The sequence below is a fragment of the Corvus hawaiiensis genome, chromosome 4, assembly GCF_020740725.1.
Source record: "Corvus hawaiiensis isolate bCorHaw1 chromosome 4, bCorHaw1.pri.cur, whole genome shotgun sequence".
Taxonomy (NCBI): Eukaryota; Metazoa; Chordata; class Aves; order Passeriformes; family Corvidae; genus Corvus; species Corvus hawaiiensis.
In genome coordinates, this window is record NC_063216.1 from 23,674,732 (window position 1) to 23,702,509 (window position 27,778).

At 41.1% G+C, this 27,778-nt stretch overlaps 1 protein-coding gene across 4 annotated transcripts in view; it reads left to right on the plus strand.

Annotated features, from left to right (window-relative positions):
• TBXAS1 (thromboxane A synthase 1) overlaps positions 1-27,778 on the plus strand; it is a 264,375-nt gene that overhangs the window by 95,415 nt on the left and 141,182 nt on the right. For all 4 annotated transcript variants that reach the window (XM_048300444.1, XM_048300447.1, XM_048300445.1 and 1 more), the window contains one exon: positions 18,873-18,925. In XM_048300444.1, coding sequence (XP_048156401.1) covers positions 18,873-18,925 — 53 coding nt within the window. The remainder of the gene's footprint in view (positions 1-18,872; positions 18,926-27,778) is intronic.

Genomic DNA, 27,778 nt, shown 5'->3' on the forward strand with positions numbered 1-27,778 from the left:
TCTGGGTTCTTCCCACTTCCCCCCTCCCCAGGCAGGATGTAGAGCTGAAATATAACTTCACCAAAGAGGGACCGAGCATGAAATTAGGTGGTACTCATGGCCTGTAGTCAAATGGATGCAGTGCTGGAAAGGCAGGGTGAGTTTGTAGGGTGAACACTGATCAGGGCTGTGAGGGCTTCAGTAGCTGCAAAGTGGCACAGATGTAACCCGGCCATTGTGTGCTCAGGGTTCTCCTAATTTCTCAGAAATAAATGAAAAGCTATTTTCTTGAGAGCTTTTCTAAAAAAAATTTTGATAAGCATTTATGCAGCTTGATCCAGAAACATGAGTTGCCTAGAAAGACATTGATGTGTAAGAAAGGACCGATCTTATTGGAGAGGTAGAAAGTTCAAAAGTTAATCTATTGCTCCTCAGTCTCAGAGGTCTCGGTACATATCTAAATTTAGATGGTAATGTGAAACAAGAACCAACTGGAGTTGGATTCTAATCAGGTTTTTTTGAGAACTGACTGGGTTTTTTATTGTGGTTGGGTGGTTTTTTGGTTGGTTGGTTTTTTAGAAAACAAAAATCAACAGAAAGCCTAAACAAACCTGTGTGCTTTGAAAAGAAATGTGTTTCAAATTGCTGTATTTTCTTTTTGTCCTGGTCATCATGCAGTGCTGATGAATGGATGAGTGAACTGAACGGGAAGTCTTGGGTTGTCCTTGGACTTTTTAACTGTTCCTTTTGTTTATTAACTATTAGCCTTTTTTCCTGCTTAAATTTTCTAATTTTGTAATACTCTATGAATTTTAGAAGATTTATAATAAGGTAGAGGGAAAAGTGTTCTTTGGACAGTTGCACTGGGACAGTTAAATATTCAGGTACCAAAAATAACTCGCTGAGCATGGGTAACTTATTTTACCTTACTACAAGAAAATTGAAAATTACAAGCAAGAGAAAAAAAGAAATTGAAACTGAGCTACATGTTTCAAAATATTCTCAAATATGTATTTTTATAATAAAGTATGCAAGAAACAAACATAAAAATAATTGCAAATTAGTCTTTGCTATTTGCTGAATTTCCATAATTTTTGTGCATTATATCTGATGGCTTTTTTTTGTTTCTGTGAGTATAGAAAACTGTTAGCTTTCATAGGCAGGATGATGCCCGGGGTGATTTTGGTAGGATTAGTGAAAGTTGGGCTAAAGGAGCCATAAGAAGTCATATTCAATGATGAGTTGAAATATTCTCTGTGAAGTTGAGTGGGACTTTAAACATGCTTGTTATTTTTCTGCTGAACAGTGCTTTTCCTGTTCTACTCAAAAGGGAAAAGGGGAAAAAATACATGGAAAGGGCAGGTGTTGGAAGGAAGTCTCTCTTTGGACACACAGAGAAAGGGGATGGTGTGTCCCAAAGTCTTCACTTATTTGTCTCCATTTGCTTTTATTTCCATATATTGAGAGGAAACAGTGGGTGATAAGCCCTAAGGGACGTTGTGGCTCTAGAGAGTAGTCTAGGAAAGAAGCACAAAGAGGTATGAATAAGAAATTGGTGCTTCATCCATGATTTTTGTGAAGGCGTGAACACATCTGCCTTGATCTGTTAATACACTGCAACATGTGGTGTGTTGGAAAAAGCAGGTGATGAGGCAGAAGGAGCAAGGGTAGCATTTGATTAATCCTTATTTTTGTTCCACTTCTGAAGGCAATCTAGGACAGGAGCACCTTGCAGCCAAAGTGGAATGGAAAAGGCACTTGATCACAGAAAATGGGAAAATGGGAGAGCTTTGGGGGGGGAAAAAAAGCTGTTGGTGACCTTATACCAGAGGTCTCTGTTTTAATAAAGAGTCTTATAAAGTTCATCACAGATAGAATTAGGGACCTTGCAAGTATCTTGTACTCATATTTGTGTTTATATTTTTCCCTACCTTTTTTTTTTTTCTCCCCAATGCTCCAGGGAGCCATCTCTAAGACCTCATAAACGTGAGATTTCATTTTCTAATGCTATTTCATTTCCTGGATGGAGGACCTGCCACGAGAAGACCAGACCTCAAATTATAATAGCCCTATAAATAACTCCCTAAGGCAAAAGGAAAAAAAGAAAGCCTTTGAAAGACAACCACAAATGCAAAAATGGGGGTTTTGGGTTCTTGCAGAACCAGACTAAGCAGTTCTTAGTTACGACATGGTTAATTTTTGGGTTTCCCCGTTTATCTCTTTGCATTGTTTACTTAGAGAATTATATCTCAAAAGTCCTCTGAGGTCTTTTGCTTGATCTTAATTTTCTACAGTGTTTTGGTGCCTTTTGGGCTGTCTTTATGCTAGAAAATGGAGTTTCCAGGTAAAATTGAAAACAATTCAACAAACTGACTAAAACAAATACAATGATGGATTGAGTAAAATTAGTCTGAAAATGCAACTTTTTCTTCTTTCTGGGTGAAGTTGTTTTAATTCAGCAGACCCAGACAGTCTGCCTGCTTTCTACTGGAAATCTGTGCAGAATTGGCACATCGACTAGAATAAAAACATTCCCGAGGAATCGGCGTGTTCTGTCAAAACATTTGAACAGCTCCTGTCTCCCAGAGCACAGCACTGCTCCGGAGCCGGCAAGGGAGCTCTGCAATGCGTGCTGCAGGCTTCCCCTCCAGCCTCCCATCTCAAATCCACCTTTCTGCATGAGCATGGGCCAAGTGTTTCAGGTTCAATTATATTTAGCTGTGGAGGTAGTAGAGAAGGCAGTTTACAAGAGCCCTTTGCACCATGGTGTGACCTGTGTAAGGCTGTTCTTCCTCTGCTCCCACTAAGGCTGTGTTGTACATGGAATCTTTCAGGTTGCAAAAGACTCGAGTCCAACTGTTAACCCAGCAGTGCTAAATCCACCACCAGACCGTGTCTTTAAGTGTCACATCTACATGTCTTTTAAATACCTCCAGGGATGGTGACTCAACCTCTTCCCTGGGAAGCCTGTTCAGTGCTTGACAGCCCTTTTGGTGCAGAAATTTTTCCTACTGTATGAGGGAAAAGTAATGAAGTTAAGGTTGGAGGATCCCAGTATCTTCCTGGAGCAGGCTGGGTCAATATAGTGGCTGGGGACATGTAGGCTGGCAAATCTGAGCTCCAGGAGAAGTCCTGCTGCGCAGGGGTGGGATTCCCCCCTGACAGATGTCTCAGTGCCATGTCTCTTGCTGCTGCATGACTCTGTTATGTGTGAGGCTACCCTCTGGCAGCAAAGTTCAACCTCTGTGTTGTGGAGTATTAATAACAATAATTTTTATGATTTGATCAATTAAAAAAAAATGTAGAAAAAATTTGGCTAGAAAGTGGTACATAGCAATTACAGTGTTTAAAAGAGCAAAGTGTGATGAAACTCAACCTTTTCAGTTTGACACTGATTGCTTTACTTTTGCTTAGTAGTATCTTAGTCCCCCAGCACTGAGGTGAAGGGGGTCTTGCTGGTGGGCTCTGCTCAGTATGAATGAGACTGGTAAAATCAGGCCTGCAGACAATTTACTAGAGATACTGTCTGTCTGTTATTGAGACTAATTGCTTAGGAATGTAATTGTATAATTCCTGTTACCAAAATTGATATTCCCTGCCTGACTCCAGCCAAATGAGTTTTTATTTTTGCAGAATTTCTGGGCTGTTGCATGATAAGGCGTTGTGGTGGACAGCAGGCAGTCAGCATTTGAAACAAATGAGGTTTAGTCTTCATGCTTTACACAGAGGTGTGTCTTAAGCAGTACTTTACTGTGCGGATGCACTAGCAGATGGTGTCCTTTAAGGCTGTACATGTGACAGTAGCCTGTTTGAATGCATATCCATGCTGGTTTTAACACCAGCAGGAAATTAAAGTCCAAATAAGCCACTTCCCTTCCCCTGCTCCTTCCGGTAAGTGAGGGACCAGAAAAGTGCCTGGCTTTTCCTGCTGAAAGCACTCCTCACAGCGATGATGTGGCTGGTATGGAATAACTGCGTGGTCACACCCACACGGTGCTGAAACTCTACACCCTTTCTGAAACCAGGGCAGTCTCCTACCTGCTTGCCTAAGCCATGTCCGGCAGAAAAACCATTTATAAATTAGCATAAAAGTAAACAAGGGGGGAAGGCAAGCAGCCCGATGTATGTGCTTAACTTTTTCTCCATGGCACATGCCCAGAGAGCAATTCAGTATCATGCAGGTACAAGTGGCATCACTGAGAAATGTGATGGAAGACAATGACCTGTACCAGCCACATCAGGGAGGGCAGAGGTGGCTCACAAACCAGCCCTAGATCTGCATGGATTAGTGTCAGCACAGCAGACTTGCAGGGGATGGGCTGTGAATGTGCATTCCTAACTCTATTACTTATCCCCTGGGCCAGAGGGGCCAGATGTGTTTCATTGCATAGGCAACATACATAATCTGTGAATGATCATTCCTGATGGATCCCCTCCAGACAGTCCAGAAGTTACATTACTGAGCCCAGACTACTTTGTGTAGAAAGACAAGACCACCCCATCCAGTGCCTTTAGGGAAGGGAGAAGGTGGAATTGCGGTGATTTCACATTTTATCAAGCAGCTGTATGCTCCACGGACAAAATGCTTATATACTAGTGTTTAACCAAAGGCAGCTAAAGCCATGCTTTGGTACCCAAAAGTGTAACCATATGATTTGTCACAGGAGTTAGCAGGTGTTGGTACTTTTAAATGTTGCTATAACTCCTTTTATTTAGTTATGCAAAGTCTAGAGTGCTGCACTTAATTTTGTCTTAAGCATATACTATGCTGACAAAATACGGTCACCTTTGGGACTTAGGTTTCTGGAAACTGAGGTTTCCCATCCCTGAAAACCTGGGATAGGGCTCTGAGCAACCTGATCTAGTTGAAGGTGTCCCTGCTGATTACAGGGGGATTGGCCTTTAAAGAATGCCTTTAAAGGTCCTTTCCAACCCAAGCTATTCTATGATTCTATGACCAAATAGATGAAAAGGTAACTCATTACAGTATGGCTATATGGGAAGGGAAAGCATGTTAAAATCCTTCTCTGAACCATTATGGTAAATACATGTTAAAAGGCTTTAAGACCTTGCACAGTGACGAGCCCATCTTTTCATAGGAGAGGTCACTGACTGCAACAACAGTGTCAGAATTGAAGCCTCTTAATATATTATATTACTGTCTTGCAAAGATCTGAGACTCGGGTTTGTGCGGACTTATCGCTGCCCTAACACAGGGGCATTCCCTTGATATGCCGGAAGCTTATCATCTGGAAAGGGAGACTTGGAAGAAAGGAAGTGCGCTTGCAGTTTTGTGGGCAAGGCAACTGAAGGCTGTGGCTATAACAATTTTGCTTCACCACCCACTGAGATCAAGAGCCAAGTGCCCTCTGTCTTCACTGGGTGCATGGGAACAGGTGTAGCCAGTGATTCCTCTGAGCTTGTGCAGAAGAGGTTGTGACAAAGGCTGTGGACTGCATCTGCACCCAGTGGGCTTTGACACAGTGCCACAATTGATGCCACCTTCCCAGAGTCCCCTGTTGCTGCAGGAAAAGCTTATATTACATGGAGGAGGATAATGCCTCAAAACATCCCCACTGGAATAAATAAGTACCTTAAGCGGCGAGTTCAAATCCAGCTTGCTTTTCTACTACTTTTGTAGTCAGTCTGGTAATTTTCATTTGGCCTAGGAAAAATAGAAGTAAGTGTTAAATTCATGCTTAAAAGACTGCCTCTCTTCAGGGAGATTTGTTATCCTTTTTCTCATTTTCAACAAGTAAACTTGCTTTTGCAGTGGAGATTTTGACATTAAGTGTCTTGATAGAATAATAGGCATGAGATGGATTGCAATCTATTGCCTCAAGACTTTGCCAGTCATATACTAAAATCAGTTAATGCATTGAGTTAAATCTTGCTATATTGGGCAATGTGCTAGTAGTATTAAAAAAATCAATCCAGAAAATATATTGATTATATTATCTCCATAGCAACAAACAATAATAGGATAATGTTAGCTTAATAATTGTGCTTTGTGAAAACCTTTCAGAATAATTACTGCATTGTGATCTTTTCACAATGTGGAATGCAATAACACTTCTTCCTTGACTGCAGTCACCATCAGCACTGCGTCAAGAGATGCTGTTTTTGTGTGCATGCATATGTATTCATGGGTAATTTTGCTCCGGGTGAAACAATTCAGCAGACTATTTTGGGATCCATTTTTAAATGGTCAAGACCACAAATTGGCAATTGTTTTCCGTATGGCTTGTTTTCTCCCACCCCCTCTGACAACTGGCTACTCTAAAAAGAGGTCGTTAACATTCCTTCTCCTGCCTCTTTCTTTACAAGACACAAAGATTTTGGCATGTAACAAAACTAAATGTCCAGCTTCTCTGTTAAGGATTTGTGAGAGAGAGGAACTCTGCTCTAAAGACAGTGCTTCATATCTGTTCCTTTAATTGAATTTAATCTATCATCCTCTAGGAATGACTTGTTCTGCAGGAGCTGAGATATTTGCCTGTATTTTAGGGGACCTGGTTCTCTTGTGCATCCTAGATTGTCATATAAATAATAACCTGAGGTTGTTATGAATATATAGAGATACTTTCTTACATATAAGCAGGGAGGTGTACATATAACATTTTTAGCCTGAAATTTTGGCAGGAGAGTCGGAGGACTGATATATACACTCTTCATCTGGGTCTTGCTCTTTACTTCTACATGAACCCTGTAATTTATATCTTGAGTTAAAAAGAGGCATTAACACAAAACCATGATGAAGGACCTAAGTTTTTAGAGTGGCTCTGTGTAAGCTCTCCTCAGCAATAACAAAAACATCTCTATATTATCAACCCTGTGTTCAGCACAAATCCAAAATATATCCCTGTACTAGCCACTGTGAAGAAAAATAACTCTGCCCTAGCCAAAACCAGCACAACTGGTAAAACCTCCCAGTTTAATCCATGAAGTTTAAGCAGGGCTTAAACCATCCTGTGTCTGTGAAAGGCCTTGGGGTCCAGGCGGTAGATCTGGAGTCCGTTCTCCTTCTGGTCATGCCAGTATTTCCTGCTGATCAAGGGCTGGGTTTAGAGATCAGCTGGCAGTGCTGCTAAATCTTGCACTGGCAAGAGCTTCCCCACGGCTTTTGCAGGGTGCCCTGTGCTATTCCCAGTGGTATGGTGAGATTGCCGCTTTACTTCCGAGGACACGAATGGATGTGACATTCTCTAGTGGTCACTCCTCCATCCCTTTTTCTGTGGGACAAACACTGATGTCAGACAGGTTAAACTTTTAGCACCTCTTCTAACTGTGCATCGTTTTATTTTGATTCTTAATTCTGGAGAGATTTTGTCATTCAAATGTCCCATAATTTGTCTTCTTACTGTTTAGCAAACAGGGATCCCCTTTTCTTTGAGGACCTTCAGGAGAAAGTCCCTGCTTTGAAAGCACTACCTACAATAAGTGACCCTCTTTGGACCTGGAAATGCGCAAACCCTCTGCTCTGTACAGGTGTACTGTGTACGTAAGAAAAGCAGGAGAGTGCAAGAGTGCTAACAGTTTTCCATCTGACTTGACATCTTCATCAGGAGCTTGGTTGTGCTGTTTTCCTCTCCAGTCCCTCCAGGTGGTTGCTTTATGGGGAGGATGTGGTAGAAAGGTTGTTTTATATCCCTGGCAGTGGTTACTTTCTGCCACTAGCCCAGCCTCCTAGGGATGTGGTTAATTCACAGGGAGAGGGAGGAGCAGTGGTTGCTGTCGACTTTGTGCTTTATGCCAAAGCATCTAGTCCTGCATAACTGTTGTACTGAATGAAGGTGCCAATCGCCTCTCTCCTTTCCTGCGTGCAGATGCATTCAGTTCTGAAAGGACAGCTAAATGCATCGGTTCCTCTGGAAAATATCTGGTATTTGCAGGTGTGTAGCATCATTCACTAAAAAAAAAAGAAAAAAGCAAGCCCAGATGGCTTGACAAGGTGCTTTTTTTCCGGTGCTGCTGCAGAATCCAGCCCTGAGTGATGATCTAGAAACAGAAATGAATGGCTGACAGGAGCCAATTCAATCCCCACCTCCAAACCTCAGCTCTTCTGTCTATGAAATTGTCACAGTTGAAATTCTGACTGTGCTTGACACATCCTGTGCTTGCCCTAGGTGCTGGCCAGTAATCTTACTGATTGCTGGAGCTCCCAAATTCTCATTCCACTGCAGTCTCCTGTTTAGTTTCCTTGTGCTATCTCAGCTCCTGATGCTCTCTGCAATCCTCTCTCCAGCCCACACAGGGATTGGCACTGTGTGTTTCTGTCTGCCTCTTCCTAATCCCTTTCCAGGGAGGCCTGATATGGCTTTCTAGTGTTTCTGGGTTTTTTGTGCTCAGATCCTACCAGCTACCACATGGGTGGTTTGGGTCTTAAACAGTGTTTGGCTTCAAGACAGAAAATGAAGAGTAACTTACCTTACGAAAGCAAGGAGATTTTGCTAGAACAGTTATATAAAAATAGGTGAAGAGTCAACTGCCTGCTGTAATGTGGCTATTGGGGCTACAGCTTGTTGTATTCCCAAAGTGATAAAACTATTCTCTTCTGCACGGGATCCTACAGCACATCTGTCTACAGTGGTTTGGGGTAGGTGTGTCCTACCTGGTGGCATTGTCGCTCTGGGAGCAGGATGAAGCACAGGGAATGGTTGTTCCCATGGCTAGGCTGAAGATATTGCTCTGCAGACACATTCCCCCTCCTGCCCTGCTGAATGTATGGGCTCACTTCAAGCCTTGTGCGTGTCAAGCTGACGTGTCTGCCCTCAACCTTGTGGCTTTTACAGAGGTGCCATGTGATAGATGGGAGTAAAAGGGGACCTGTCACGCCTATGCCTGGCCTGTCCATGCTGCAGATAGCAGCATGCCCTGTTCTCTGTCAGAGGCCAGTACAATCTATGGGGACATTTTTTCTGTTTTCATGCTTGAGAGCTGCATCCATACAAGGTGGGAATCAGACAAGAGGAAGCTAAGCTTGTCTGGCCATGTTAAAATACAGAAATAGTCCTAGTATCTTTCAGTAATGCATTAAGTGGCATGATTAATATCTGTCACATGTAATGATCTTTCCAGGTTTCTTCCCTTGATGCAGTACTCTGCGTGCTGTCTAGTGCTTTGGTTTGGATACTGTTTTGTGTCTTAGCATCCTCACAATAAAAGATCAAAATTTGAGAGCTGAATTTGTGATTATCTTTAGGTCTTTCAGGCGTATATTTCATAATTTCAAACTCGGTGGTCACAGATAATTAAGTGGCATTGATTTTATAACCAGTTCATAAACAATGGCAGAGACTCCTAGCAGTATACGAGGGGAATGTCTCTGAGGAGGCCAAGATATTGCCCACTGAATGAGTAATCTTGTGTCCCATAGATGAGGTTTTCTTGAAACCCACCTGTCTAAATAGTACCCACTTAGGCACTAATGAGCAGTATGAGATGGCCCAGAGCTTGCATCAGAAAAGAAAGCTTAATCACTGTCATCCTAATTCTATGAAGATGGAAGATTTGCACGTGGATGTGTAATTTTTGCAATGCTTATTTCAAAGTCTGCTTGCACTCTGTGGCACCCAGGACAGACTATTTCACAATGGGTTCAGTTAATATATTTTATCCTTTAAAATGACGTTTTCAAGGTCTGAAGTAATCTGCTGCTGATAGGTCTGAGAAGGAAGGGAACACTCTTCTGAAGTGGAAAAACTCCTTGGAGGAAAGAGTCCCTGTCTCCCTTTCTTGGGAGAGAAGTCAACTTTCATTTCTTCAAATGCCACTTTGTTGCCCCCTGAAACAGTGCTTTTGACAGAGTGCTCCCCAAACCTTTGTTTTCCTTTGTTATACCTACTGTGTTTGTCTGTCCTACAAGAAGTTGTTTCCATTTCTTCGAATTACACAATGACTGTTTTGCTTCTCTTAAGGAAGGCCAGCAAAGAAAACTGATAAAGCACATTCACCTTCAGTGAGATGTGCTGAATGCTTATGCTAATCCATCTGAGACATTGAGCTCACAGTGAAAATCCAAATAGCAGTGGTCCTCTATTGTCCAGTGAATTCCCTCCTACAGAGAGCACTGTAATTCTCTCTTTTCCTGTTGTAGTTTGAGGATGTAGTTAAGGCAGCAAAGGTGGTTAGCCATCCAGTGGAATTACATGTAAGTAGAGATTGTGTAGGAGAGAATTACACTCAGTTTGGAAGGAAGACAACTTAGAAGACATTTAGTGGAAATTACATACTTTAGTAAAAAAATAAATCCCTTGTTCCTTTCTATTTTTTTCTAGTTTCTTGAGTTATTATAAATATATGTTTATCAAAGGATCAGAAACTGCAGTGAGTCTGTAAGACCTCATATGGAGCTTTTCATGAACACACATTGAACAAATTGTAATTTTCTTTGTATGTGTCTTCTTAATGACATGTTTTCTGGTTTTGATAAAGGTTCCTAGAAGCCTGAATAGGTGTCATCTGTGACATTTACTATGAAGTAAAATAAGGGCCTAGCAGGAGTAAGTGTTATCTAGACAATAGTCCTAGTAAAAATAGTAAGTTTGCAATTATATCTCTATAGCAGGTATAAACAAGGTCTACGGTAACAGCAGGTAACTTTTAAATAGATAAAAAGAAATATTATTCAAGCCAGTATAATCAGACTGGAGAATTCATCATTGCAATAATCAGGGAGTCGAATACAGCAGCTGGAATAATTTTAGCGTCTGGCTAATTCTATGACTAATTACATTTGTAGCTATGCATACTATAAGAGTAATTCAATCTTTAGCTAATAGTTGGATGAAGAAGAAACCTCCCTCTACTTAAAGCATTTTAGAGTTAGCCGTGCATATAGGGTTCTTTTCCTTATGCCTTTCTTCAAAGCCTCAGGTATGTGATATGTCTGAAAACTCAGAAACAGACCAAATTTGTTGATATTCCTTTCCTTTCTCATATACTGTCTGTGTTTCTGTGGCAGAGAAGGAATGTTTTTGTAAGCTACCAGGGAGGAGGATTGTGAAACCTTCAGCTTGTCTCTGGCTCTACCATTGACTTCTTGTGTGGCATTTGGCAAATTGCTTAATCTTGAGTACTTCCAACTCCCCACCTGTGACAGATGGGCATTTTAACATCCCAGAGATATTGTGGAAATGAAGTTTGTAAAGTGAAATGAGATTGAAAAAAGAGAAAGACAAAAAGAAAGCAAGAATCTCATTGCAGTATGCCAAATTAATGTATGAGACTATATCTATGTGAGAATGAGTTGGAAAGTTGAGGTGAGTCAACTAGAAGTGTGAATGCAGCGTGCACATGTGGAAGTGTAGTAAATCTTTTCCATGAGAAGAGTCCCTCTTATTCTAGAAGTGGCCGTAGATCTCCTTGAGGGGCTGGTGTAGAGGAGCTGGTTTATTCATCCTACACTTCTTTTTTCCGAAGCATCCAAGTCTGTCCTCCTGTGCCTCAAAACCCTTCTTGAGGTTCTTGTCCCCACTGTTCTGACTAGAAGGCTGCTCTAAAATCTTGCTAGTTTCTTTGACAGTCAATAAATTTTAGATAATTTCAAGCAACATTTATCCACAGCCAGTTTGTACTACTTTGATCTTTTAGTAATGTAGGCCTTTATATTAAATAGATATTTTTCTCTCCCTGGTGATTCCTCCCCATACAGTTCTAGACAGCAAGCATGTCTCCTCCCTTTGGTCTCCTAAAATGAACCTTTGGTTAGCTAAAATGGACCCTCCTAATTATGACTTGTAAGACAGGCCTTCTGTTCCCTGAAGATCCTTGTAACCCTTTTCTCCACTTGTTCCCTTTTTAATTCATTCCTTTTGAATGTGGCAGCTCATCAGATTTACAATGCAGCATTCCAGAGAAAGCCTATCCCAGATACTCTACATCTGTAGTTTCCATCATACTTTTTTCCGTCATACATTTTCCATCATCTTTATCTTATGGTTAATGTGTCCATCCAGGTTATTCATTTCTAGCTTATTTTCAAGCAATCACCTGCTACTGCAGAAGTTCTTGGAGTTAACATAGTCTCTCTCTAAGGCTGTGAAGCTTTGCTTTCAACTAAAGACTCCCCTATGTTGCTGTTGTTCAGGTTCTTCAGATCATCCAGTTCTTCTGGTACAACAATCTCAGTTTCTCTGCTTGCTGAGGAAAGGATCTGTCTTTTCAGAACCATGAACTTCACTGAATCCTGACCACCTGTTGTGCTAAACTCAGTCCTCCAAACATTGAACAAGGTTTGTCTCAGGATTGACCCTGGAAAAGACTGTGGATTTCCTCCTTTCCTGGCTGTACCTTTTCTTTCTACTCAGTCCATACTCACTTCCCTACCACTTCAATGTTTACTGTCTTTTCTCTTTTATCCTGATTTTCATCCTTTTGGGTGTGATCATGGTTCACCAGCCACCAGACCAAATGCATTACTGAAATTTGTGTGCATCTTTCATTGTTCCCTCATGTACAAAATACGTTATCTTCCCAAAGAGAGAGAGCAAGCAGTGTATCCCATTTCCCATTCCTGTGACCCTCTTTCCATTAAGTATTTGCTGTGAAGTGGGGTGCCATGGGGTGCCTGAGGGACTGTTAACTGGCTGGAGTTGCTCCATCCAGCCATGCCACTTGCGCAGTGCAGGTGCTTTCAACTCTGCTGTTAAAAACATATGATGGGGTTTGTGAGGAAGATCTGAGGACTTGGTCCCACGCACTGAGAAATTTTGCATGCTATTGAGGTCAGGATAGCAACTGTGTGTTAGCTTGCTCGTCTTCCCCTCCCTCCAACTCTTCAGTTACCAGCCTATTAGAATCAGCCATTAACCTGGTCAATGGGGAGAAACAGCAAATACCAGAAAGAATGATGTTCTTTTCTTAATTCCCGTTTGGAAACCTCACTGGTTGAAATGGTAAATGTCTCAAGAAAAGGCTGAAAAGGGTCCAAAACATGTCTTGCTTTTGTAATGCCAACACACCCAGGTGAAAAAGGATGAGATGAGTACTTCACTGGCGATTGGTCTTGGGGGCAAGAAGGTAGTGCTCTGCCAAAGCTGCTGAGGTGGCTTTAAGCTGGGGTGCTGAATGGGCATGACTGAACTGTATTGTGCCATCTGATCCTTTTGGGTGATAGGATTGGTTGAGGTGATATCTGGATGCCTTCTTATCCTTTTTGTGATATGACTTGAACCCAAGAACCTTGGTCCTTTCTGAGTGGGAGAGGTAACGGATGACAGAAGAAGAAAGGCACAGAGTAAGGGCAGAAAGAAAGGAAGAGCTCATACGAGAGGGGAAATAACCATGTTTCAGGGAGGGACTGAAGCAGTTTCTCTGAAGTGAGACAACAGCTCTGTGTTAAGGACAGCAAGGACTAATACAGCACACAGTAATAAACCTGCCCACTTAGGTTTTATTTAAGATCTGAAAAGGTAGAAGGAAAGAAATTTACAATTTGTTTGGTGTTTAGTTCAGGTAATTTTAAAAAAAATTGTGTAATGAGATCACGTTGTCCAAATTTTCATATGCAGATTCAATTAGTGTTCAGTTAATTAGCCTTTACAGATGAGATTAACTTAATTACATAACACTAACCTCTCTTAATAACTATTAAGGGTACGAAGGCTGCCTTTAATAAATTTAGAAGGGCTATATGTGTTTTTTAAAATCTGAAATGACACACACATAAATTAAACCAAATTACACACAGAGGACAACCATTAATGGTAACGATCAAAGGAAACAAACTATGTACATAGCTCAGAATCAGGCTGCTTAGAAGTTCATGCTGTGTTCCTCCTCTTGTCTGCTGGCATCCTAGTGATTTCACTAGCATTATTACTGGAGATGATGTACAGTCTGGGGTCATTCCTTCAAAGAGGGTTGCAGACTGATACAAGGTTGCTCTAATTAAATGTTAGCTTGTGTTAAAAAAAAAATTTTGGGTGCTAGATTATTAGCAATTTTCTTTTTCAGGTGGTCTAAGGAAAAAAGATGTGCAGAAGCCCATTGAAGGCTAAAAATCTGATCCATAAATGTCATTCATTGTCATTATGTACCATAAATAACTGTATAGATTTTTTATCTCTTGATATGAGGTGTGCACACAAACAATGATGCTGTGCTTATTAATATCACAATGAAACAGAGCATCACACATCTGATATAGGGTAATAAGCATGGAGCATATATGGGACTAGTTATGAGGTATGGCATCTTTGGCTTCTGAGTCACAAGTTGAATCCAGGGTGTCTTGGTAAAGTGACTGACATCAGATAGTATCTGACTTTTCAGAAGGCAGCAACAAAAGAAGCCTTTTTCCCTTGGCTGTTCTTGCATGGGTAATGTTTCCCACTTACAGTGAATTTTGATGGGCTCATCACATCCATCTCCCCAGAGCTCAGCAGCTTTTGTGACATTCAGTACACTACAAAATTCAAGGGCTACCCTCATGGCATTCTCTAGGACCCATTTTGGAGTCCAAATTTTGAGTTACTGTCAGGAGCATGCATCTGCTGGATCCCAGCTTTGTGGCCTTCTTTAAACCATTTTATCTCATGACCCTGAAGGACTATACTGAAGTTCATAAACCACATCATTTGTTTTCCACCTGCAGGAAGCTGAAATGTTCAAAGCATCCTCCATACAATTTGAGTCATTTCCCATTTGCAGCCATGAGATCTGCAGGTATTGAGCAACTAAAAGGAATAGTTTGGATAGGCCTCATGTTAAACACCCCAAAAATCAAAGTGCATTGCTTCTCTGAGATACTGCCTCTTTCTGAAAACTTTGGCTTAGTGCCTACAGCCATTTTCAGCAAGGAGGGAAGATGACATTGCTGCAGATTTTTTCCTTGCTGTGAGCAACTAGCAAGGTGAATATGCAATGAGGAGGAAATTGCTGAAGTATCTGTCTTGGAGTGGCAGCATCTATTGAAGAAAAGGAGAGGGAATACTTGAGCAATTGCAGCGCTTTCATGTATGCAGCTCAAGCTGAAGCTTCAACATTCAGTATCTCAAGAGAAATGGTTGGCAATTACCAGACTGTGCTCTGTCTGATGCAGACCCAGATCTTGTTCTCTTCCATGGGGTTTGCACCTCTATCCCTGAGAGCAGGATTTGGCCTTGTGAGTGGTTCTATCCTCAGATGCAGCTGATGATATGTGCTCAGAGGAAAGGGAGAATGCAAATTTCCTGCAGGGAGGCAACTGCCAGCCATGTAAACAAAGAACCTTCTGGGTGTGCAGCAGTCAGCCCACTTGAGCTGCTGTTTCCATGGTATACCAGATGCTGTAAAATATGCTTTCTTCAGGGGAAGAAGCTTTTCCTACTCTTGCATTATCTTGTTTGATGATGGACTGTCCTCAGGCTGGTACCTCACTGTATGGGCCACAGTGTGACAAGTCCCCACTGGCCCAACCGTTTTGTGAGTTGATGATGTTAATTCACATTCTGCAGCTTCCAAACAAAGAAAAACCTAAACGGTTTTTTTTTAAACTTGGAACATCATTGCTAACTATGATTTTAATTGTTACTAGTGAGTGTTTAATGTGCTACAGTTCTTCCTGATGCCCATGGTGTCATACCATCATACCGTGTATTGTTTTGCTTTTCTGTTTCCTTCTGTTTTCCTAAAAAATCGGAATACATATTTTTCCCTGATTGTCCTCTTCCTAATACCTATGTTGCTTCGTTATGATTCCTGGTTTAGGGAGGTTAAAGCCACTGGGTACAAGCCAGCAGGTACCATTTCTGAATTTGACTGAAGATCACCCAGTGGAGAAATATGAGGAAAGGAAGCAAAGAGAGGTGGTGTCTACTTCCATTTTCTTGTAAAACAGCAGCTGGTGGTGAGCTGGTGCTTGGTTATATCATAGATACTAAGTACAAGTGCAATTATAAACATGGACAAGCCTGCAATAATTGCTTGAAGCAAACCAACCTCAGCCAGTGTAAATAAGTTACTAAAGCACTTATGAGGCTTGCTGTGCTTCAGACATGACTCACAGGAGGAGGAGGATGTTTTTAGGGTGCCTGTCTATTGGAAGCTGTGTTTGGGGATGATGCTGCAAAACTGGCAGAGCTGTGTGCACGTGGCATATCCCCTCACTCTGTTCTGAGTCCATGCAGGTTCATTGGCTTTCCTCATGGCTATCAAGAGCAAACATAGGTGCCTTTTTATGACTCCAGCTTCCTCCAGCTGAAAGGTGTGCCTTGGTGTGTAAGGGATGCACGCACGTCCTCTCTGCCTTGCCTACACTCTGGCCACCACAGCTCTGTAGGGTTCTGTGTCTGCTGTTGGCTTCTCTGTCCCAGGCCTGCTACCACAAGACCTGCTACCAGGTGCTTACCAGGTCCCTGAAGGAGGCCAGGACAGCAGTGGGTCCCAGGGTGAACCTGGGAGGCAGGTAGTGGTGTGTGTGTGTGTGTGTGCAGGGCATGAGAAAGTGTCCTGGAGCGTAGAGAATGAAAGCTGCTTTTACTCCTGAGGACGCTTTCTCACAGTCTTTCCCAGGTGCTTTTCAACTCCTCTTCCCCCATCCTGCAGGCTTGTACTTCTCACTTTAGGGGAAAAAAAAATTAAGTATGGTTAATTTTAAGCCAGTGCAATTATTTAGGAGTCCTGGAGGTGGAAAACCAGTTACTGGTTAACAGACCTGATTTGAAATGTGTTCTGCCTGAACCCCCTACTGTAGTGAGCCAGAAGCAGTTCTTCCAAGAAGCTGGGTTTCTGGAAGGCTTTTTCACTGAATCATTTAAAGCCTAGTCTTCTTGAAAATCTTAATATCCTGCTGGCTCACTGGAATGCAGCTGGTGGGTACAGCAAGTGCAATACCTATGTGTGTGCTTGCAATCCAAAGCACAAGTGAGCAGGCAGGGTTCAGGCTGCAGTGTGGGTGTCCTTGCTGAAGGCTCAGGCTAGGAGGGAAGTGGGCTGGAGAGCAGAGCTGATTTGGCATCGTCCCACAGGACTGGAAGTTCCTCTGCCCTGACCAAGCAGTGCAGCTGTGATACAGCAGCGTTTTGCACCCCTTGTGTGCCTGTGCCCGGTGACCTGGAGCTGTGCCCTGTGAGGCGCTGGTGCCGGCATGGCTGGAAATGTCAGCTGTGCTTGTGCAGGTTGGGGCTGCGCTCCTGGGCACAGCGGTCAGAGCGTGCCCGTGGGCTGAGCCTGCTGTGCCAGCCTTAAACAGCCACCTGGAGATCAGGGCTGGGGGAATTTGACCCCAGGATTCCCCCTTGCATCGGTAGTGACAAACCTTTATAATGCTGAAATCATAGCAATTGCAGGCTGAAATCCTGCTGTGGCTGGAGTATCTCTATAGCAAAAATGCAGGCCGGTGTGAATGTATATGTGCCTTTTCCCCTCCCGCAGTGTCTGCAGATAAAAGCCTTTCTGATTTAGCCGTATGTGTATTTGCGGTATTACAAAGGCTTTGTCCACCTTAGTTTGCTAATGGATGAGGCTTTTCTGCTTACCTTAGTAGTAAAGAATTTTTCAGGGGAGAATATATATTCTTTTCAGGCAATATACATTCTCCTCAGGCTGTCATCTAATCCACCTCTTTCGTAATTTTATTCTTAGTGTCTTCTTACGTGTCATCCAGTGGTTTTTTGTAGCTAAAGGAAAACCTAGAGTTCTTGCCTTAAGCTGGAGAGGTATTGTCCTGCAGAATAAAAGTATTACGAGTCCAGGATTTAAAAAAAAAAAAAAATAAAAAGCACAACTGTAGTATAAGAAGAAAAAAATAATTGAGGGTCTCCATGAGAGGAGGAGTGTAGGTGGTGGCAAGTGCTTTGCTAATTTGGACGATAAGTTAGCACCCAAGGGTGCTAAGTCAGATCATTACCTTTGGTTACCAGATTTTCTTTTGCTTAGTGTGGTAAAATCCTCTCAAAGCATACACACATGACATGGGCTTGTTTATCTATGTCAGCAGTAGATGTATTTACAGTAGTTTGTATTGTTCTAGCTAATATTCTGTGGTATGTCATAAAAACTAAGAAAGATTCAGTATGAGACATAAGTATTCTACACTGTTAGTGAATTTTCTCTGAAGAATGAAGATAGATCACGACAGTCTTTCTTCCATTAATATAAATGCAGATTAATGCAATCAAATGTGTTACTTTTTCCATAGACAAGTTACAAACACAATGGAGTATGGTTCTCAAATACTGGGGTTTCATTAAAACAGATTTTTTTATGTTCATTTTTGGGGATATATTTTGCACACCTTCTCTAGATTGATCAATTTGAATTCATTTAAGACACTAATAATTTAGTATAGTGGCAGGTTTCTTTAGATAAATGGATACCAATTTTCATCAATTATGAAAATGAAACACAGTAAAAATACAAAAAAATTGTAAAAATAAAGCTGTTTACTATTCTGTAGAGTGTAGCAGCTGACTGCCTTGTGCTAAACTCTGACTTGGCAGGTTTGGGGTTTTTTTTAAATAATGTGACTAAAACCAAAACAAGATGACCTTGCCATATTCCCTGGGCTTCTCTTTTGTGTAGTAAGTAATATACTTATCCTCTTATTAATTTCTCTGTTAGTTTTCCACCCATTCGCATATCCGAAAAAAATTGAGTCAGGACGAAAATGATGAAATTAGTTTAAAAAGACTAAATCATGAAATGGTAACAGATTTTGGAGTGTAAAACCATGATGAAAACGTGCTTCATGGCTGTCCAGCTCTTTTTTGGGATTGGGATTTGTTTTTCCAGGCATCATTTCTAGACTCTGTGTATGTCACATGTGGACAATGATAGAAAGGTGAGGTAATGAGTTAATACCATGGTTCTCCTGGCTGACGTTAAAAGCTTTGTGTGTGTTAGAAACAGTGTGTAATAGAGCTTCTGCTGTGCACTTCTCTAAAATACTGTGTTATTTTTCTTTCTTCCAGGGTTTTTGGGAAAACCACACAAAACTCATAACGGAGTATGGACCTGTTTGTGGGTAAGCTTAGCAGTGCTATCAGCTTTCTTCTTTCTGGCTCTTGCTCTTTGAGTTTGTGGGGTGGGAAAGGAGAAGATATCAAGATGTTCATCAAAATGCAGAGTGCAGTGTTTCAGTCTCGGGGACAGAGGTGGAGGATGTTTGATTACATGCAGCAAGTACTTTTGGCTTATTTTAGTTCAGCATTTGGCATTGGACTTCATTTTTTCTCTCTCTTATTTTAATTATGCACATAAAGTTTAGTCCTTTTCAGAACTGTACAAAGCTACCAGCCTTCAATATTCTCTTTTTATCTGCATATTCTTTATACTTACAGTGAACAGTGGAAATAATAATTTGTCATCTTAAAACCCCCTCAGTTTATGAAATAGTATGAATTTGATTCAGCTGTTGCTATCTGTATTTATGCAAAATTCCTAAACTTAAAATACAATGAAGTACAGATTAGAAATGAGGCATTCCTCTCTCTATAGCTCAGCTGGGCTATCTTAGCAATTTATTGGAAGTAAAGAGGGTTTAAGCAGTATATCTCTTCGTAGAAGCCCTTCCACATTTCTCTGAATGTCATTTCTGTTCTAAGAACGAATTACTTTCCAGTTGTCATCATTTAAAGTGGAAATGTCGTTGTTTTGTGGTATCTTCTATTGTTGTGGACAGTTGATGTTTGTAGCATAACTATTATTTCAATATATAATTATCAGGCAATATCCACAAAATATAGAAAATGTCGATTTTTTTTTTTTTTCCCCCCCCCTCCTGTGGTCTGCAAGGAGTTTAAGACACTTGTAAGAGAGCATGTATGAATGTCTGGGTGTGTACATATGTGATTACAAAAGATACCAATATGCTCTTTATGCTCTTCCAGCAAAAAAGCTCTAGCAGAAAGAAGTCAGGCTCAGGCATTTGATGCTCTAGTCACAGCCACCTTGTGGCATTTATGCTCAGCCCTAAGGACAAAGTGCTGCAAGAAGTGATGGAAATAATGAATTCCAAGGGTTAGGTACTTGTCTAGGAGAAAATAATACAGTGTCTTGGCTAGCCAGGAATGGGAAAAGATATTCATTAATGTGGTGGCAATTTGTATGTTGTGTAACAAATGGAAAGTGACTGAGGCTTATTATCTCTGTGACCTTTGGTGTGATGCCCTTAAATGACAATAATGTAAGAACACTGGCATTCATTCCTCAGTATACTTCCTCCTTATTAATATCATCCCTATTTTTTTTCTAAGCTGAATTTGAGACAAGTTGCTATTTAGTCATCTGTCTGCTCACTCAGCCAGGCAAGGCTATGTCACTGGAGAAAGAGATGTATAATTACAGTGTGTGAGCAGATAGAAAGTTTCATTTCTCCAATCTACTTACAGACTGTTAGGGAATGAAACCTCTGTGAGACTTGCATGGACTTCAAAGCTGGATGATGGTGGTCGTGGTCAGCCAGGATAGTTCTGCCTCTTTAGGATCCTCTAGGTAGGAAGTGTGAGCAGATTGAGCATAAGTATGCTTCATTTATTGCATGCATGGAAAACTCAATTTGTGAGGCATCTAGGAGGCTAGCAGAGAAAAAAATGCTGCTTTTTGATGTCTCCCAGGAAAACAAAGCTGGATGCAAACAATGCTGTGGTCGAGGTAAGGTCTATTTGTAGTTGAAGGAGGATGTTTTAAAACCTGGCTTGTGAGCTGCTGTTCAATAGGTGGGGTATGTGTCAGGGGGTATTTATCACAGTCCTGTCAATTAAAGAAATTCCTTCTCCTTCCCTGTAAGTCTTCAGTGTGATTCTTTCTGTGGTTCTTTGAAATAGGCAAATAAATGGTAGGTGTGTTTATGTGTATACTCCCAGCAAAGTATTGGATCTGGCAGATGGAAGAAGATGTGGCATTTTTCTTTTCCCAGATTGAAAACTGCTTTCCAATAAGCATAAAGAGCAATGATCTTTATTTCTACAGTGGTGAAGTGAGTTGAATACAAATCTTTGGAACTGAAGCCTTTTTTTCTTCCTAAGGTCACTTGAATAGTCTGAATGATACCATCACAACTGTTTTCTTTTGTGTGTGAATTGGTTTCCTTGACAACAGGATGTCAAATCAACTTTTCAGCTTTAATCAAGTCAAAACAATATATCCCTTCCATTCCAAAAGGCCTCAAGTCGGAGAGAATTATTTCAAGTAAGGCTTTTGTAGGTCACAAAAGCTTTTTTTCCCTTTCGCTCCCGTGTGCAAATCCAAAGGAGAGGTGATGGTATTGATATTTTATAAAGAGAGACAATGCAAATAGTCCTCAGTTGTCAGTTTGTGTATGAAAACTGTTTTCATACAGAGGTGGCCCAAGATGGAGGCCAAGGCAGAAACAAACAGCTCTGGTTTGGTGCAGAAGCAGAGATGGAGCATTTCTATTCAACAGGGAAATCCAAGCCACTGGCATGACTTTTGAAGAGGTCCTACAACAGAGTGGTAGTCTTGGATTTAGCTATAATTTGGAGTATCTTCTATAAAAATGCTTCGTCTACAATATGTGTGCTATTTCATCATAGCAAAAACAGAGTTGAAAAAAATCCTACTTGGAAAACAATGTACTGATACATATTGAGATTTGCCTTGAATATTCTTCTATTCACATAGGAGTTCTGCAGAAGAGTAGCCCTGTTTGCTGTGAAAGTTAGTGATTTACACCACTCATTTTTGGATGAATATTGATGCTTTGATACTTTATTTTCACCTCCACCATACCCAATTGTTCCATTTCAATTGCAAGTTAATGGCTACTGTTTGCAAATAGGTGATAAAAGCAGACAGAGAAATAAAGAGGGACAATATATTTTATGGAATCAGAGAAGCAACTACTACAATGTGAGCAGAGGTATATAGAGAGAGATAGTTTTACTTTCTATATACACTTCATATGCATTTGACCACTCTACTGCAATTGCATCATTATGGCTTTACAGAACTGTAAGCATGTATGGCTGATTTGGAGTTAAAGAAATCTGCCAAAATAAGTAATATATTCTTGGCCCAACAACATACTACCAGTGATAGTAGAAAATATGACACAGCCCCCTGATTGCTCTGGGCTGATGGAACTTATTCTGCCTTTGACTGTAGCAATGCATTTGGGCATGGGGAAGAATGTAAGAGATCATAACACAGACCTTGCTGTGTGTAATCAAAGAGTGAGAACAGATTAAAATTCAGTGCCATTTGTGGGGTGACACTCTTTCTTTATGTTGTTTTGCATCTGAAATAGCTTGCAGCAGGTAAAACCCTATTGACTTGAACACTCAACTTCAACCTGCTGTGAGAAGTCTGAAGATGTCTGTAGTAGAAGCTCTGTTTTGTCACTGGTGGGGCTTGGGGCTTTCCCCTTTAGTGGATGGAAGAGGGACATGTGTTTCTGGGACTTGGCATCTGGAACTTTACTCAAAGCCTTTTCCTTCCTTCTGCCCTCATCAAATACCTTGGGACAAGCCTAAGGTGGATAGGGCAGGATCTCCTCCTGCAGGGAGCAGCTGATGTCTTCATCATGGGCCAAATTTAACTGAAGAAACGATGTCTTTATTGCTATTTTAATTTCACAAAGTTTTTTAACCCCTCTATTTCTAGCTTTATTCTGCTTTCTGTGGAAAAAGTAATCCCAGGACAAGTATTTTCATCTTTGTTTCTGAAGGCTTATATAAAGAGATAACTTAGTTTTATGAAAAAATCTTATCCTGTTTAATTTCCTCTTTTGCACTGGGGTGGTCAGTGGACTCACTACCTCTCTTGTGGTACTTCCCTTAGTTTGATATTTTAAAGAATTTACTTTTCATATTTCAGCTAGAGAAAATCACATCTGGACAATTATAGGGAAAAACAAGCTTCATGTTGCTGTTTCATAGCTCTTCATAGTTTCTGTTTCACATATAACATGACAAGAATTTTGGTAGCCTCACTTGCCTGGATTTTTGTTTTCTGAAAGAGCAGTGTATTTTTTGGCTGGTGTCAGGTCTTTCATATTTCATCAAGATTTTTTTTTCTTCTCACTGTTTTTTCCTTTATGTGTTGTGGTAAGGTTCTTTGAGTCTATTAAGATTGTTGACCAGCCCCAGAATTGCTGTTGTGGGTTAGAGTTCTCTTTCTTTCATTAACTATCTGCAAATTGTACGGTACAGCAGAACCCCTAACTTTGAACACATGAGTAATCACATTAAAGTCAATAGTATTACTCAACATGCTTCAGGTTAACCAGAAGTCTGTCTAACTTGCTGAATCAGACCCATAAAACAATTGCATTTGTGCCTTAAAAATATTTTTAGTGCTGTTGGTACACATAAACACCTAGTTCTATTGTACCTGGAAGAAGTTAATGGGGAGAAAAATATTTCTCCTCCCTCCCTACCCTCTTTTGATAGCACTTTGTATGTAGACAATTTAGTTGCTCTCCTGTGAAATGTGTTAGCCATTCCCTCTGAAATGGAAAATATTATTGCATAAATGGACAGAACAATAGGACAATCTTAATGTTTTTAAGTTAAACTTTCAGGTGCCTTTTTTTTAATTATTATTATTATCACTATGAGGATTTGTTAATAGTAGCCTATTTTTTTAAAAGTTGTCTTTTACAAAAGAACTGAAACCCAAAAGAACTGAAACTCCTGGCAGAAACTCCAGGGCAGAATTCATGGTACAATGCTACATCTCCATCTGAATCCACACACTTAACCATAATTAGGTGTTGGCTATAGTTGGCTCCAGTGGTTAAATCAAGCTGCTGGAACAAGCCCTGGGAGTCACTTTTGGGTATATCATCATCAGCTTCTCCTCTTGTCTCTAGAGTTAATTGGTCTTAAAAACATAGCCTTCTGTGGGACTGATGCCTAAAAATTTACCCAAAAGGCGGCATACCACACTGTTCTGAGAGCTGGAATCTGTGTCACTGTTACAGGTGGAATAGTTTTTGTGGCTGCCTGATCATTATTGGAGTGTTTTACATTCTGCATAAGCTGATCTGTGGGCTGCAGTTTATTGGCCAAATCTACGGTACGTTAGTTGACTAGTTTAATTCTGGCATGTTTTAAATGTACTTAGTTCTCTGGAACATTGCAAATTGATACCTGGTATACTAGTAATGTCAAAGGTATTTATTAATGAGCAGCTCATAGCCACAGACAAATCTGCTGTGTAGACTGTGACCTCCCATGAGAACTGTGCAACCTGAGCTTGTGTACTCTGTGATGGTTCTTGATTTGTTACTATAGCCTCTGACTGTCCCAGTAGGGTCCAGGGACATTTGTGTTCTATGTATACACAGAAAGAACTCAAAAGCCCATCAATAAGTCAGTTCCAGCCCTCAGGGCAGGCAAACCCATTTGGATGGAAACCTTTGGTGCAAGTGGTGATCTCTTCTGTGTGCAAAGCTCTCCCACTCCTCTCTGAGGCTCCAGATGTGACCTGGGGTGGCTGAGCCGCAGGCATGTGCTCGCTGTAGCGCTTTCTCCCAAGTTTCTTTCCTCCATCCAATCCCTTCACGACTCTACTGCAGCTGTTTAAGCCAATGTAAGTCAAAGACCTGATGTAATCTTTTACACTTCGGGAAAGAGAGTGCGAAGTCCAACTGTATGAGACAGGCATTTTATGTGCTCTTGGCAAGGCAGCAAAGGACACTGCCTGTCGCCTGCACCGTGTTGCTGATGCTTGTTTCTGTAGTCACGGTGCGTGCAAGCTGCTGTGATCGTAGCTCCAGCAAATTACTGTTTGTATAGGGGAAGCTCTCCTGGTTGGTATGACTCCACTGATGGATTTGGCCGGACACAGGACGGCTCTGAGAGACTGGCCAGAACAGTGTCAGCTCCTATGATTGTACCATATCTTAGCATCTGAGGAATCTGATTAAATCTTGGTCTGCTTCTGTGTGTGCATATTCTGTGTGTGCCTTGGCTAGGAGAAGGTTTCACCTCCATTTTCTCCTGCAGAAGTGTTTCTTCTTGGTTCCTTGCACACTGGTGCTATGCAGCATTTAGCTGTTGAAGCATAGTCCTTGTGAGCTCCCTTTTAGGAGTATTTGAAAAGTGAAGTCTCTTTTGAGAATGTGCTAAGGAGTGTTTTACAGCTAATATACAGCACAGGTGATCTTTGATCTCTGCTGCCTGCTTCTTAGCTAATTAATGGTTAAAATTATAGTTTTCAAGGGAATGAGACTGCTAAACAGATTGCTTCTTCTTATCATGTTACACCTGCATACCACAATGTGTCATCCTCATTCAAGGAAGGGGGAGGAAATATTCTGAGTTACAAAAACTAGTTTCTTAGACTCAATTGCACATTGCTCTACCATCTTCATTATCTACTGGAGCCTGTATTTGTTAAACTTCTTAAGAAGGTGTAAAGTCCCTGTTGTCATTTCCCTCCCCCCCCCCCGCCCCTTTCCACCATTTGGAAAGAAGCAGGTGGGGAGCTTTTAAAAGACTGAAAAATCTGAGGCATTATTTCAGTATACCAATCCTCCTAGAAGGTATGGGAAACAGCAGCGTTGTAGATTTAGCTGTGCATATTAAATGCTTTCATTAGAATTTCCTGCAGCACTCAGAAGTATTGATGCAAACCTAAAGCAGATACATGCAATATGCAATGTTCAGTAGCTATTAATGGTCTCTGACTTCACTCACTGTGTATCTGATTATGAACTGGTGTTCCCAGTGTCATGCATGGTAATTTTTTAATGCATTTCCTGAATAATTTCCCCTCAGTCTGCACAGAGGGAGGAAAATGCATCATGCCTCCCTCTGTGTGTGTGTGTGTGCCCTTCCCATTCTTGGCAGCCTTTGAAGGAGATCAACTTTAATGCTCAATTCAGGTACTTCTCCTGCCTGCCTTGGTCACTTCACAGGAGAGTCAAATTACTGCCTCTCCAGGTGACTCCCTAATGCCAGTTTCCCCTTCTTTCTGCCAGCCCAAAGAAATCCAAAAGCAGCTTGTGACTGTTTTGTGACTGTGCTATGAGAAGCATTGAGCAAAGGGGATTTCCCTTTTCCACAGATGCCACACTGGAGTCTGGAGAAGGATACAGAGAAGAAACTGCAGATAGCAGCCTGTTGTATTTGCCTGTTGTCTGCAAGCCTAGTACAGGCTGGAGCATCCATGGCTCTGTCCCCTTGTCATGCCACCTGCTAGGAGCCCCAGGATGCATGTGCTGGTTAGACCTTCTCTGCCCATGCTGGGGAGCTCATGGGGCTTCTGCCCCTTAGGACAACAAAGCGTTGCACAGGAATGGATTTGGGATATCTATTAATTAGTTTCTTAAAAATAGTTATATTTTCCTTTGTGAGGATGACTACCCTTTGCCAGCTGTCTACAGAGGCATTTCCTATCGAGTGCTGCCCTCAATGCCGTTGCTCAATGGTGCCATCACTTCGTTGGGGTTTGTTCTGGTTTTGGCTTTTTCCATTCACGACCTTGACTTGTAGGATCTGTATTTATGCTTTTTCATACTTCCTTCCCTCCCCCCCTAAATATTTGCTCTGGATTTTTCTTTCTCTTACTTCTCTCCATCCTCTTTAGCCCTATGCTATCTTTCCTTCATGCTCTAATTTTTATTCCTCCCTGTTTTTCTTTTCCACGTTGAGTTGAAAACAGTAACATGACCTGACAATTTTAACGTTATTCCAAGGTTTTTATGTAATTCCATAAATCTCTTCATTACTTTTTTATTGTTTTGTCATATATAGGTTTTAGTTTTTCCTCTACCTTATTAGTCTGGGGATCAATTTTAGTCTACTATATTTTATTAGTAGAAAGGGGAACAAAATATCTCCTTTTTCTTTATTGGTTTGGCACCATCTTAAAATTGCCCTTTTTCTCTGTTTGACTACCTCTCTTCTTTCCCTGGAGAGTCTGCTTTATGTCAGACCTTTTGCTGGCAGTGAACTGGGTATGATTTCAACAGGCAATAGGCAAAAGTATACCCCACTGCAGAGGAAGAAGCTGTTTTCAGCTGTTACTTTGTTCATTTGGTTTTTCCTGTCTTGGGGAACATGGAATGAGCTGAGCCATCATTACCCTGGGGATTGTCAATCTTTCTTTCCCTCCAGTAAATTGAGTGGCTAAACCTGAAGGCTTGTCTTGAAGGAGGATTTATTTTAGTCATACTTATAAAATTCTACAAGTATAATTAAAAAGCTATAGTAATGTCAAAAACCCTCCCATGCAGAGACACAGAAGGTCTGCAATGACAGACACTGCATCAGGGAAAAGACGGACCATGACCCCCAGCAATTATAGGGGGATACTCCCACAGGAGTTTTTTCTAGTCTAACTTAATAAAGATTCAAATCATGTCTTGTCCCAGAATCTCCTCTCTGCCCCATGCAAACAAGCCTGAAAACAGTGGTCTGGACCTTCAAGCTGTTGTTTACTTCAGTGTAGCTCCATTACAGGCATAGAGTCATGACTATTGGAGCATCTTGACCCAATGTTTTTAAGTCTCTCTCATGTTATATAACTTCAAACCTACTGAATAAAATTAGGTTTTGTACAGCAAATTTTAAGACATACCCAGATCTCTTAAAGTAGTTTACAGAAAAAGGAGTGAGTTGGGAGCAATGTTCTGACTGTGTAGGTCTAGCAGCAGAAATTTTATCACTCAGCAATAATCCAAGCTTTTCTGTCAATGTTGGAATCTATTTTATTGAAAGAGGATCTTGGCAAGGACACTGGGAATTGCTGCAGAGTCTTTCAAAGTGACATTATGAGAGGATCTTGGTTCTTCGGAACCTTTTATTGTACAGAACATCTTATGAAATACTCTGTGTGAAGGGCCAAAGTAAAATGTTACCAAAGCTGCCTAACAATTTTATATGTTCACTGGCTGTCCATTTAGGCC